The 14,584-nt window shown below is 46.5% G+C and overlaps 1 protein-coding gene across 1 annotated transcript in view; it reads right to left on the bottom strand.

The window, feature by feature from the left end:
• Positions 1-2,261: 2,261 nt before the first annotated feature.
• The window catches only part of KLHL12 (kelch like family member 12), a 78,611-nt gene continuing 66,288 nt past the window's right edge, over positions 2,262-14,584 (bottom strand). Inside the window, exons 10-11 of the mRNA XM_038379604.2 lie at positions 4,439-4,625; positions 2,262-3,887 (exon numbers count right to left, since the gene is read on the bottom strand). Of these exons, the coding sequence (XP_038235532.1) occupies positions 3,761-3,887; positions 4,439-4,625 (314 nt within the window). The 3' untranslated portion in view covers positions 2,262-3,760. The remainder of the gene's footprint in view (positions 3,888-4,438; positions 4,626-14,584) is intronic.

The following is a 14,584-nucleotide window of genomic DNA, read 5'->3' as shown; positions in this document are numbered from 1 at the left end:
CCCTCATTCTTCTCCATGCTGTCAAGCCAGCAGGCCTTACCACTAATCTGGAGATGGATGGTGTTTCTGCTAACGGGGTAGCAAGGAGATGGGTGGTAATAGACAGCCCACTGGATAATTATTTTTTCAGAACTATAACGTAGCCAGTTTGTCAGCTAGATAGTTTTTACGCAGTGTGTGTGTAACTGTGGTGGGCCCAGGATATTGGAGAGACAAGATGGGGGAGGTGATATGTTTTATTGGACTAACTTCTGTTAGTGAGAGAGACAAGCTTTCAAGTGTACACAGAGACCTTCTTCACCAAGAAGAGTGTTGTGTAAGATCAAAAGCTTGTCCCTCTCACCAACAGATATCACCTCACCCACCTTGTTCAGCTAGTTTTTAATCCATTTAGTATGTGCTGCTTTGATTTTGTACAGTGCTATTTTAAAATCAGAATTCCATACAGTAGTCAGTCAAAAACATGAGTCTAAATATATCACACTTATCTTTATCAATCAAATTTGTAATTTCATCAAAAAACAGTATCGAGTTTGTTTGGCAAGATCTATTTTGCACAAAACCATACTGAATGGCCTGAATTATGCTGCCATTCTTTAATTGTTTACTGACTGCATCCAACCTCAGCCTTTCCATTATTTTACCAGGGATCGATGTTAGTCTAATCATATTGGAATAACCTGGGTTGTCCCATTTACCCTTTTTAAAGCCTGACACTACATTGCCCTCCCCCCCGCCTTTTTTTTAAAGCAGTCCTCTGAAACTTCTGGAACAGTCCAAGATTTTAAAAATTCCACATCAATGGTTAAGAGAACTCCTCAGCCAATTCTCTTAAAACTCTTGGGTGCAAGTTATCCAGTTTGCTGATTTAAGAATACTTAACTTTAATAGCTGCTGTCTAGTTGGAACAGAGTATTTCATTATCACTGTAAGATGTGAATACATCATCTAGCTTCTTTCGAAACACAGAAGAAATATTTATTGAGCACTTCTGCCTTTTCTGAATCAATATACACAATTTTACCATCTCCATCACTAATCAATCTAGACTATTGTTAGGATTTCTTTTGTTTGTGATATATTTAGCAATGCCATCCCCCTCCAGCAAATACAACCTTTACAATATAGCTCTTCCTAGAAAGGTCTTCATGGCCCTGTGGACAGGGCCAAGGACTGCTATTACCTGGTTTAGGCCCTGTTATTTCATTCGCTGGACCAACATCACTGGAGGGTGAACGGACATTAGGGAAACTAGAGGTGGAAGTCTGGGGCCTGATGTTAGAAAGCAGCACAAAAGGTCTCTGCCTGGAAACTGATCCAAGAAAGGTCAGAGGAGCTGCTGCCTGCTTTGAGTGTAGACCACCACCCCTTTGCTGTCCTTATAGCCTGGGAAATCTCAGGAGTCTCTCTCCTCATGTCAATAACTCACAGGAGGTTTGGGTTAGGTCATTTCCTATTTACTGCCCTGGGGTCCTGCATGCAGTTATGGAAATAGTTAGTGCTTCCTAGTGAGTACTGGATAGGACTCCTGTTTGGATCTTATCCCGACATGGGAGCTCACAGTTCATCAGCAAGGCAGTTCCTCATACACTTGTGGCTTAGGAAGAGGGCTAGAGAGTGGTCCAGCCAGTGCCCCTGCCCTCCCCTTGATGCAGAGAGGGTCAGCACTACAGGAAACCTGCATGTTTAAAATCCAGAAAACATGAGGAGAGGATGTTTGCAAGGGGACTAAGTGACAAGCTAGGGGATTGCAAGAGCGCTCTCAACCCAAGACCAGGATCACTGAAGGATTTGGTGAGGGTGGGGAGGGAAATATGGAGGGTATTTTTCAATTACACCATTGGCAAGAAAGCAAATACGAGTTATTTTCAGGCTCTAAAGGAAATACAACACATAACAAGCTGTGCCTTACCCCAATAGCTCAAAAGTAACACATTTCGCAATCTCCATCTAGACTGGATGTTCCACGAACCACATAAATGTCCAATCCTTTCCTGAATCTTCCTAAGTTGACCTCAAATCGATTTGGCAGCAGCACATTCTTCTAGACCTCCTATCCCCAAAAGATGTTTGTAACACTTACCACAATGGACAGGACACATCTATTAAGAACCACCCACCCAGGCCTGTATACTGCAGGTCAGAAAGTCACAGCTAAAGAGAACTTCAACATGGATGACTAACTGGTCTAATGAGGGTCTTTTAAGGCAACTACACAGGTGTATCCCCAACATAGCCCTTAAATCCATGACTAGAGGGCATAGAACAAACTCCTACAGATACTTTATTTTTGATACTTTCACTAAAAAATACATAGGAAATGAAACACAAAATGTGATAGGAACAAATGGAGAAATTCAGAGTGTTGGCTGAAAGTGCATCATTAACTCCTTCTACTGTGTCCCTGATCCCACCCCATTCCCAAAAAGCACAGAATCAATAGCACACAGAAAGAGCAGCACCACCCAAAATGCAGACATTGTGGGAGCCTTGGCAGGAGCGACTGAGGCTTCTGATCCTTGAGAGCAGAGAGAACCAGGGATGTAAGATGGGCTGAAGGGGAGGGCAGTCTACGAAGCCAATGGATGAAGCTGCAGCTTCAGCTGTGGAGCTTGGACTGTATGTTTTGCACACAGGATTATGGGCGTGAGAAGATGAGGTGTTAGGAGCCAAGGAAGTAAATAGCTGAGAGTAAAAGCATGAAAGGGGTTTCACGTGTCAGTTCTAGCTGCCCTGTGTCTCGAGGCAGGGAATGGTTCTTATTCAGTAGTATGTGTACATTCTAAATTGATCCTGAGTCCTGTCCACCCTCCCATTTCTCAGTCACCAAGGTACCTGCTGGTTCCACTGTTCTGCAAGATGACAAACACTCACAGGGTTGTGGTGAGCAGCAGAGTGAGGTTTCTGCTGCCAGAAAAAGCTCTCTCCCCCAAGAAAAGTCCATCAAGCTTCTTGAAGAAAATGCGACCGTTTTAAACACATTCTCCTCACCTCTTCCAATCTGTTTCCAGTAGGCAGACTGGTATACTGCAGTCTTCCCCACGCCTCAATCTCCGCTTCTTCCTCCTCCACTATTACCTGGAGTACCAGACCCTTCTCCTCCTCTGCTGCACCTGGGTCTCAGTAGTTGAAAGCATTAGTGTGCGATTTCTGTCCTTTGTACACAGGTCAACGTATAACATGCAGATGTAACTCCAGTGTAGCGCACACTGGCAATCATCTGTATGGAAGTGCACTTGGTAATGGAACACTGAGCTTTAAACATTTAGTTTGTATAAGAATCTGAAGCTGGCATATCAAGAACAGTTTGGATTCCACCCTCAAACACACAGGTAGCTCAGAGCTGCCAGTGACCCTGCAAGGACTGCAGGTGCAGAGGTGACTGTCAGATCAGCTGTAAGTACATATCTTCCTAAGCATTCATTATGCTCGCTGACCAGCCAAAGCCAAAAGTCCAAGCATATCTGCTGTGTTGATAAAGTTAGCTGTTGGGATGGCAGGTTGGCAGAGGATGCAATTTCTCCTGATCCACCCAAGTACCTTTTTCTAGCTTCACACAGAGCTCTTCATTTCCAGTAGCTGCTGGGGTGATGTGTTTGTCCACGCAACATATTTCAAAGCAGCGCAGAAAGAATGCTGCACTGGTGCCTGCAGTCCCTGCATCCCCAGCTATCAGGAACAGTCCCTGCAAACCACGTGAGATTCTCCTCTTTCAGCCTATCCTTCTCAAGGAGTCTCTCTCACCTGGGCTTCTCCAAACTCACTTCTCTCGAAGGACACAAACACCAGCATCACAACGCTGTGTCCCCAGTGAGGTCACCACTTCCCAGCTGTCAATGATGGGATCATAGCACTCAATGCTGCTCAGCAGCGAGTTGCCATCATACCTGCAAAGGACAGAGGGCTACAGGTGAGCAATGATTTCTGAGAGGGAGAGAGGGGAATACGGAGCCCTGGATGGGAGCTTGAGGAGTTACCCTGGGCATCTGAAGGCCCAAAATGCTGCTATAGCTGTGTGCACAAGGAAGGAGGGCTGAAATAAGATCAGCACAGCAGTTCCAGAGCGCCGCTCAGCAGTGTTGCAGCAAGTGGCACGCTTGTGTAATTCACTATGGCGACACCATGGCCTGTCATTCTTTGGAAGCCAAAAGGGAAATGCATGGAGAGCTTCTGTTTTGAAACTCTACTGCAGGATCTGCAGCCACTACACTAAACTCACTTGTATGCTTGCTATTAGTCTGCTTAGTGAACACAAGTCACTCCCCCCCAACAGCCTGGGTTGGACACTCCCTGCCAATACATTTTAAACATGGCTGTCCTTGTCCGCACTAAGGATTAAGTCTTGTTTAGCAGCATATTAGAGGACTCCTTTCCTACCACCAAGCAAGTTCCCAGTGTAGACAGCCCCTCAAAGAGCAGCAAGGCCCACCCTTCTTACCCAGCTATTGCATACAGCCGTCCCCTCAGCACAGTGGCACCCACGTAGCAACGAGGCGTTGTCATACTCGTCACAGTAGTCCAGGAATCAGTGCGAACGTTATAGGCTTCCACAGAGGAGAGATGTGCTGTCCCATCAAACCCACCAACAACGTAAATGTGATCGTTCAACAACGCTACTCCTGCTCCTGGAAGGGGAAGGGGAGTTATGCTGAGCAACAGAAACCAGCACACGATTATCACTGAAGCTAAGCTGGATGGAGCACTCTACCCATAATCGCAGCTCTATGGCAGGGATGCTGCTGCACTTACAGGGACGGAAAGGACATTTCTTACTTGCTTCAACTTTCTGCAAAATAGCTTGTTAGGTCTGAAGTATTTCCTGATCATTCTTACCCCAAAGGAGACACTTTGGTGAAAGTTTGGTAAACTTTGTGGTTTTCATTCATCCATCCAACTGAAAAACAACTGGATTTCCCTGCTTTTAGTGGACAGTTTGGGCAATATGCATGGGGAGGGGGCAGGGCACTGGGCTCAGGCTGCAGACAGAGCTGAAGCAATAGCTCTAAACATGCTCATCCAACTCAAGGGTGCAGAAAGGTTTAAACCCAATGGAACTGCCATGGTTCTACTGAGTGTGTGTGGGAGGCCATGCTGGGGGACTAAGTACAGAGGAGCAGTTTCGTGGCCATACAAATGAGCGGATCCATTAATATGCACGCATAGGCCTAACCCCTGCTCAGTGAATGCATTCATCTCTAGCTGCTACTCAGCCAATTGGCTGAAATGGGGAGAATGCAACTGCTCTGCACTGAGCTAGAGGTGGAATTCCTTTACCCCATCCCTCTTAGACCTTCCACACACAGCCAGGCAATATCTGGCTCTAAGGACATGAAGGCTGCTGTCAACAACGTCAGTGATGCAGCGGCATTGAAGCACAGTGGAATTAAAATGTCAGTGTGACCACGTGCTATTCCCACTTTGCTCCAAAATGACCATACCTACTGTATGAGGTCAAAATTACCCTTTCCCTGGGACGTGATTTTCTGGTAACTCTAACAACAGAAAATAAACCTCACCCTAATCTCTTTCCCAGCCTGACTGTTCCTAGCCACATGACCTTTCAGATCTGGTGCAGCTGTGAAGCACCTAGCACACTGAGCCAGCAGAATGTGCTCAGTAGCTTTATGCAGAGTTCTAAATCTTGCTAACAGTGCAGGTTAACAGCTGAGTCCTCAATAGATTCATAGATTTCAAGGCCAGAAGGGACCACTGTGATCATCTAGTCTGACCTTCTGTAGAACACAGGCCAGAGAACTTCCCCAAAAGAATTCCTACAGAAGATCAGTTAAAAACATCCCTTCTTGATTTAAAAATCGTCAGTGATGGAGAATCTACCACGATCCTTGGTCAGTTGTTCCAATGTTTAATTACCTGTTAAAAATGTATATCTTATTTCCAGTCTGAATCTGTACCTCTAGTCAGGATTGTAAATACTGCCACCTTGTTACAGTCAGCTTTATTAACCATTTTACTGCTGATCATCTTCACAGAAACATCCAGCTACCCTGGGATTCTATTCTATACTCACCACCATAGTATCCGAGAGCCTTCCAGTAATGCATTAAGCCATATGACTATATATCTGTCACATATTGTTTGTTCTTTCATTTTCTCCCCAGATGGAGAAGCACATGAAGTGGGGTATCTTGGGTTGGTAACATCTATTGTTTTTAAACATAGGTATACCTGTTGCTATGTGTTTATAGTAGAGAAAGCAAGGGGAAAGAACTGTGCAGCAACTGGTGAGGTTTTCGATTGTCCTTAGTTCCTGTGGGAGTTTGTTCCATAGTCTCAGGCTACCCCAGACAAGAGTTCTGTCTTCTCCAGAGATGAGCTTTACTCTTATTGCTGAAAGTTCAATTGTGCCAGACCATTGTGTGGGAGAGTAAAAAATGGTCACCTACCTTTCTTAACTGTTGTTCTTCAAGATTTGTTGCTCATGTCCATTTTAGGTGTGTGCACGCCCCATTGCACAGTTGTCGGAGATTTCTGCCTTAGTGATATCCATAGGGCCGGTTGTGGTGCCCCCTGGAGTGGCACTCTGATGCCGTGGTATATTAGGTGCTACCAGCCCCGCGCCCTCTCAATTCCTTCTTGCCGGCAACTCCGACAGAGGAGTTGGAGGGAAGGGGGGAAATGGAATGGACATGATCAACACATCTCAAAGAACAACAGTTATGAAAGGTAGGTAACTTTTTTCTTCTTTGAGTGCTTGCTCATGTCGATTCCATTGTAGGTGACTCACAAGCAGTATCAATGGAGGTGGGCTCGGAGTTCACAGTCTTGCAGTACTACCCTAACGAAGTCAGCATTGTCTCAGGCCTGCTGGGTCAGCACATAGTGGGATGAAAAAGGGTGGACAGATGACCATGTGGCTGCTCTTACAGATGCCCTGGATAGGCACAGGGGCCAGAATGGCTGCCGAAAAGGCCTACGTCCTGGTAGAGTGGGCGGTGACCATCGCCGGGAATGGCACCTTCGCTCGGTCATAGCAGAACCGAATGCAGGCACTGATCCAAGAAGAAATTCTGAGTGGATACCGGGCAACCTTTCATCCTGTCAGCCCCTGCGATGAACAACTGCATCAACTTACGGAATGACTTAGTCCTATCCACATAGAAGGCCAGAGCCCTCTTAACGTCCAGGGCATGTAGCCTGCGCTCCTCTTCTGACTTACCGGTCTTCTTTCCAAAGCCACATGAGTAAATGTCCTTGTTTCAATGAAACTGAGAGACTACTTTAGGAAGAAAATCCGGGCGCGGCCTTAGCTGGACATTGCCCTTGTAGAAGGCCATGTACTCCGAGGTGAGCGCCTGAATCTCGGACACCCAGAGGGCTGACTTCACTGCAACCAGGAACGTGACATTCCAGGAAAGGAGGAGAGAACAGGAAGCCAAGAGCTAAAAGGGAGGACCCATGAGCAGAGACAGCACCAGATTCAAGTCTCACGGAGGGACAGGGTCTCTGACTTGTGAGTAGAGGCACTCCAGGCCTTTAAGGAGTCTGCCCGCAATATCCTGAGCAAAAACAGACCTACCCTGGAAAGGCGGGTGGAAGGCCGAGACGGCTGCTAGATGGACCTTGATCGATGAGAGGGACAAGTCCTGGAGCTTGAGATGCAGGAGGTAGTCCAGAATAAGCGGCAGTGAAGCCCGCTCAGGTCAAACAGCTTTGTCCGCAATCCAACAGGGGAACCATCTCCACTTGGCCACGTAGGTCGCTCTGGTGGAGGGTTTCCTGCTTCCCAACAGAATGTGCTGAACCTCCGCCGAGCACGGCTGCTCCTGCGCGTTTAATCACGCAGCAGCCAGGCTGTCAGATGTAGTGCCACCAGGTTGGGGTGTGGAAGACTGACATGGTCTGGGACAACAGGTCTGACCTGAGTGGTAGCTGGAAAAGGGTTGCTACCAAAAGGTCCAGGAGGGTGATGAACCAGCCTTGGTGCGGCCACACCAATGCCGTGAGGATGATCCTTGCCCTGTCCTGTTTGATCTTCATGAGGAAACTGGGAAGCAACGTTACTGGAGAGAAGGTGTACATCAAAGCCCCCGACTATGGAAGCAGAAAGACGTCAGACAGGACTCCTCCGTCCATGCCCCCAATTGAGCAGAAGATGTGGTACTTCCTGTTCTGTCTGGAAGCGAACAAGTCCACCCGGGGAGTTCCCCACCTGCGGAAGATGGCGCTGACCAACTCTGGATGAAGGGACCCCTCGTGACGAGACAAGAACGTTCTGCTGAGGCGATATTGTACTGTAGACAGAAGTTGCAGAGCCAGAGGGCTTCCTGGCAAAGGGCAGACGACCTGGTCCACCCTGCCTGTTGATATAGAACACTGTAGCCATGTTGTCCAACAGGACCTGTACCACCCTATCTTGTATATGAGGTAGAAAGGCCTGGCAGGCCAGTCAGACCGCCGTGAGTTCCCCGACATTGATATGAAGGGAATGATCTTGACTGGACCAACAGCTTTGAGTGTTGAGATCGCCGAGGTGGGCTCCCCAGCCCAGGTCCGAAGTGTCAGAGACAAGGGTCACCAACAGGATGGGGCTGCAAAAGGGAACACCTTCCAATACTGATGCGGGATCCTGCCACCAGACAAGGGACGCCAGGACGCTGTCCGGAATCCTGACCACCCAATTCATGCTGTGCCAGCTGGGGACGTAGACTGACGCCAGCCATGCTGACCAGGTCTGAGGCGGAGTTGTGAGTGCCAGACCATGTAAGTACATACTGCCATGTGGCCCAGCAGCCTCAGGCACGTGTGGATGATGGTGAGTGGGTGGGCCTGCAAGCCTGCGAGAAGATCCGACATGGCCTGGAACCGAGTCTTGGGGAGGAAAGCCCTGGCCCGAGTGGAGTCAAGGACCGCTCCGATGAACTCTATGTATTATACCGAGGTTAAGGTTTACTTTGTTTTGTTTATTATATACCCCAGGTCGCGACAGTGTGAACAGTCCAGGCCTTTTCCAATGCCCCCAGGCGAAGGAGGTCTTTGACCTCCTGAACAAGGAGTTACTCGTGAGAAGGGTCCCTGAAGAGGGACGGGGGGAGAAATGGGAGGGGTGGTCAGCTGTAAATGGCAGGGCATAGCCAGAAAAAAAAATGTATCTAGCACCCAGTGATCCAAGGTGACACAGGACCAGGCCGACCGGAAAGGGAGGATTGGATCCAGTACATCCTTGAGCACACCCTCAAAATGACTGCTTCTGGCCTGCCTGACTTCTGGGAGAGTCAGGTTGAGCAGCTGGACGGGAAGAGGACAGGTAGCGTCTCTTAGGCGCTTTGTCCTTGTTCTTTCTCCTCTAGGAGCCAGACCTGGGAGCTGGGGGGCCTAGACTGCGTCGGAGGAGGGCGGAACGGCTTCCTGGGCTGCTGAGGGGTGTGCAGACAAGGGAATGGGGGGCGGCTCGGGAGCCTAGAGTCAGTCAGGCTCACCAACGCGACTAACTCTTGGGCACGATCCTGTGGGAGGGCTCCCGTGAACTTCTTAAGGGAGTCCCACAAGTTAAAGGTTCCAGAGTAGCAGCCGTGTTAGTCTGTATTCGCAAAAAGAAAAGGAGTACTTGTGGCACCTTAGAGACTAACAAATTTATTTGAGCATAAGCTTTTGTGAGCTACATTCAGTGGAAATGAATGCATCCGATGAAGTGAGCTGTAGCTCACGAAAGCTTATGCTCAAATAAATTTGTTAGTCTCTAAGGTGCCACAAGTCCTCCTTTTCTTTCCACAAGTTAAAGTTATAACATCCCAGCAGGGCCTGGTGGTTAGAGACCCTAAACTGTAAGCTGACTGTCGAATAAACTTTTCTCCCAAATAAGTTGAGTCTCTTGGCCTTTTTATTTTTGGGATTCTGCGGGGGTGGCCCTGTCTGTCCCTTTCATTCATCGCAGACACGACTAATCATGCCGTGGCAGGATGAGTATACAGATACTCAAAGCCCTTAGCAGGGACACAGTATTTCTTTTCCACTTTTTAGGATGTGGCAGAATAGATGAGGCCTTTTGCCACACCAATTTGGCTAATTTTGAGCACCCCTGGGTGGACGGGCAATGCAATTTTTGCTGGTATGGTGGCCGAGATGACACTTCAGCAACCTTTTCTATTTGCAAGCCCAGATTCTTTGTCACCTGTTTAAGGAGGGCCTGGTGCTGGGGACTGCCGGTGTGGGAAGGTCTGATCACCGCCTCGTACAGGGACAATGATGATGACTGAGTAGCCTGAGGGATAGTGTCACCCCCTTCTTTATCAGTGGAGGGCTCCCTTGTCGCCAGAGTACAGGTTCCACCTCCATCGCAGTGCTCCAATTGTGGCACCAGCTGCACCTCGGCCGGTTTGTCCGATGTGGCCATGGAGTGATGGGAGTACTGTACCGGCATCACCGGCACCCCCCATGGATTCCAGGACTGCCACTGTGGCGGAGGTGGGGGACATGGCCCCTGCTGCATTGGCACCGCAGTCGGTACCACCTCAGTCTCCTGCGTCGGAGGGAAGTCACCCTGCCTTGGTGACGGGCTGAAAAGTCACCGTCCGATCCAACCACTGCCCCTCCGGTGACCATGGCCAAGCTGTTGAGGCCTGAGTCTGCCTACTGACCCTGGTAGGCGAACGGTGGTGCGACAGGGAATTGTGCCACCTGCCGGAGAAGCGGTACTGGGGCGAGTATGACCGACGTCCAGACCCGAGCGAGCCCTCCAGGATGGGGACCGACAACAAGGAGACCTTCTGGGGGAGGGTATGCGGCATATAGGTGACCTATGGCTGGACGGTCGTCAGTACTGCTAGTACGGGGAGCAGCACCATGAGTCCAGAGTCCCCTGCCTCGTAAGAGGGGATCTCGACGGAGATCTCAGCCATCTGGCTGGCGAGCTAGGGTACGGCACTGAGTCCTGAGGTCGCAGTGAGGGGGACTTGCATCTGCAATTCCGCCAGTCTACGTTGCAGCACCCTGATGGCCTTCCCCTTCGGTGCCAAAAGCGGAGCCGTAATTGGTCACCTGGTGTGGCACCTGCGGAGTTGGTTGGCCTTGCTCCTTGGCTGCTGAGACCACTTTGGGCACTGTGGGCCCCATCGCAGGCTGAGAACTGTTGCCGCTGCCCGGGGTGGGTCCTTGGTGGGGCTGGTGGGTCCAACCTCTGCGGTATCTCTGTGACTTCCCGTAGCAGGCGCATGGCCTGACAGCCTCCATCAATAACGCCCTCAAGCAGATATCCCGCTCTTTCTGAGGCTGCGGGCAAAAGTTCTTACAGATGCAGCACCTGTCCTTACGATGGCCTTCTTCCAGACACTTAAGACAGCTATTGTGCGAATTGCTGATTGGCATCAGCCTGCAGCATGATGCAGATGGCTTAAAACTGGGAGAGTGGGGCATGCCCCACTCGGGGTAAAGTCCCAACGGGGGAATCTCTTGACTAACTAACACTATTAGCTAACAAACTATGAAACTATGTACAACCACAACTAGCGAGTCAATGGATAAATCGCTACTGTTCTTGCAAAGCAAGACAAGGCGCTCAACCAACTGTCACAGACAGTAAGAAGGAACTGAGAGGGCACAGGGCTGGCGGTGCCTGATATACCACCACATGGGAGTGCCACTCCAGGGGGCACCACAGCTGGCCCTATGGATAGCACTAAAACAGAAATCTATGACAACTGTGCATGTAGATGCATGCACACTTAAAATGGAATCGACATGAGCAAGCACTTGAAGAAGAATCAGTATTCCCTTCCAAGCTATCCCATAGTGGAGCAAATTATACTTGATACTAGGGCTGTCGCACGATTAAAAAAAATAATCACATTGTTAAACAATAATAGAATACCATTTATTTAATTTTTTTGATGTTTTCTACATTTTTAAATATATTGATTTCAATTACAACACAGAATACAAAGTGTACAGTGCTCACTTTATATTTATTTTTTATTACAAGTACTTGCACTGTAAAAAACCAATAGTATTTTTCAATTCACCTAATACAAGTATTGTAGTGCAATCTGTCATAAAAGTTGAACTTACAAATGTAGAATTATGTATAAAAAAATAACTGCATTCAAAAATAAAACAATGTAAAGCTTTAGCACCTGCAAGTGCACTCAGTCCTATTTCTTGTACAGACAATCGCTCAGATAAACAAGTTTGTTTACATTTATAATGCATGGAGATAATGCTGCCCGCTTCTTGTTTACGTCACCTGAAAATGAGAACAGGTGTTCTCATTGCATTATTGTGGCAGCATTGCAAGATATTTATGTGCCAGATGTGCTGAAGATTCATATGTCCCTTCATGCTTCAATCACCATTCCAGGGGACATGCGTACATGTTGATGACGGATTCTGCTCAATAACAATCGAAAGCAGTGCGGACCGACACATGTTCATTTTCATTATCTGAGTCGGATGCCAAGAGCAGAAGATTGATTTTCTTTTTTTGGGGTTCTGTAGTTTCTGCATTGGAGTGTTGATCTTTTAAAGACTTCTAAAAGCATGCTCCACACGCCTCAACCTCTCAGATTTTGGAAGGCACTTCAGATTCTTAAACCTTGGGTGGACTGATGTAGCTATCTTTTGAAATCTCACATTGGTACCTTCTTTGCGTTTTGTCAAATCTGCAGTGAAAGTGTTCTTAAAAAGAACAGCATGTGCTGGGTCATCATCCGAGCCTGCTATAACATGAAATATATGGCAGAATGTGGGTAAAACAGAGCAGAGGACATACAATTCTCCCCCAAGGAGTTCAGTCACAAATTTAATGAAAGCATTATTTTTTTAACGAGCGTCATCAGCATGGAAACATGTCCTCTGGAATGGTGGCCGAAGCATGAAGGGACATACGAATGTTTAGCATACCTGGCACATAAATACCTTGCAATGCCAGCTACAAAAGTGCCATGCAAATGCCTGTTTTCACTTTCTATTGACACTGTAAATAAGAAGAGGGCAGCATTACCTCCTGTAAATGTAAATAAACTTGTTTGTCTTAGCGATTGGTTGAACAAGAAGTAGGACTGACTGGACTTGTAGGCGCTGAAGTTTTACATTATTTTGTTTTTGACTGCAGTTATGTAACAACAACAACAAAAAAATCTACAATTGTAAGTTGCACTTTTACCATAAAGAGATTGCAATACAGTACTTGTATGAGGTGAACTGAAAAATACTACTTCTTTTGTTTATCTTTTACAGTGCAAATATTTGTAATCAAGAATAATATACACTTTGATTTCAATTACAACACAGAATACAATATATATATATATATGAAAATGTAGAAAAAAAAATCCAAAATATTTCATACATTTCAATTGGTATTCTACTGTTTAACAATGCGATTAAAACTGTGATTAATTTTTTTAAGTTAACTGTGTGAGTTAACTGCGATTAATCAATAGCCCTACTTGATACATTAAGGATATTTTGGGGTGATCTCAAAACAGAAAGCTGCCTAATAAATAGTGATCTCTTGTACAAGATTTCACTTTATATATTAGTTACCCAATAATATAATAATTAACAATAGACTTCAGTAAGTTACATTTAATGTTGCTAAGAGCAGTTCAAAAGAAGATATATCATTAAGCACATCTGTAAATACTTTAACATGTGAAAAAGTGGAAATTGTAAGTTAAAGTTATATAAACAATTCTAATACCAACCGTAACACCCAGTCTGGAAACAAAAATGTGACCAGCACCCAAACCTTTACTCTGCCCCAAGCTTTGTGTTCATTAACATTTTATAGTCAGATCCAAATTCCACTGAAATAAATGGTTGTTTTTCCTTTCACTTTAATGACAGCTGAACCTGGACATCACATGCCCTTTTAACATGCTCTATATGGATAACTGATCATATGTGTATATTGTTTGTTCTGTCTGAGCAATTTGGCTCATTCACTGAGACATGAATAGTTCCTGCGTAATGGACACATTTTATGATTTGGTGTAAGAATTCATTTGAATGTATGTTCATCCAGTAGCTTTGTCTCTAATGATCATTTTCATTATGGGAACATAGAATATGGGAACATAGAATTATTTCCCTCAGTAGGGAAAGATTTCTACTATGAAGGGTGCTATTAAAAAAACTAAGGCATGCAAATGGTCTTGAATAGCTAGTTTGATTTTGTAGACTGTATATGGCCAAACGAAAAGACAGGCTTTGTATAAACTTTGCACGAATAAAAGTAATGTGTTAAAATGTTTAGGTGAAATTTTGAGAGAATCTATGCATTGAATGGATGATGTTTATTTGTTTTATTAGAGGCAGAGTTCTAGTTGTTTTGAGGCTCCTCACAGCGAAGGTTTCTGTTCAACAGTCTGTATGCATGAACTGGGCAGTAAAGCTGGGGGTAGGACTGTTTATGGAACATTATCTTGAGATCTTCTTGCTTTGTAAGGGTTATTTTGTTAAAGTAGTACCTACTGGTACATCAGTTCTTAATTTTTCACTTTTTCCCCGTTCAGTCAGCTGCCGAACCCAGGCCAGGACCCCGGCAGGCAGCAGCGTGCCATTAAAAATCCTGCCCGCCCTGGCCTCCTCCCCCCCGTCCCCCAATCGGGGCAGGCTGAAGAAGTTTGGC

Source organism: Dermochelys coriacea, chromosome 21 (genome assembly GCF_009764565.3).
Source record: "Dermochelys coriacea isolate rDerCor1 chromosome 21, rDerCor1.pri.v4, whole genome shotgun sequence".
In the NCBI taxonomy this organism is placed as follows: domain Eukaryota; kingdom Metazoa; phylum Chordata; order Testudines; family Dermochelyidae; genus Dermochelys; species Dermochelys coriacea.
This window is presented reverse-complemented; position numbering and strand designations above follow the sequence as displayed.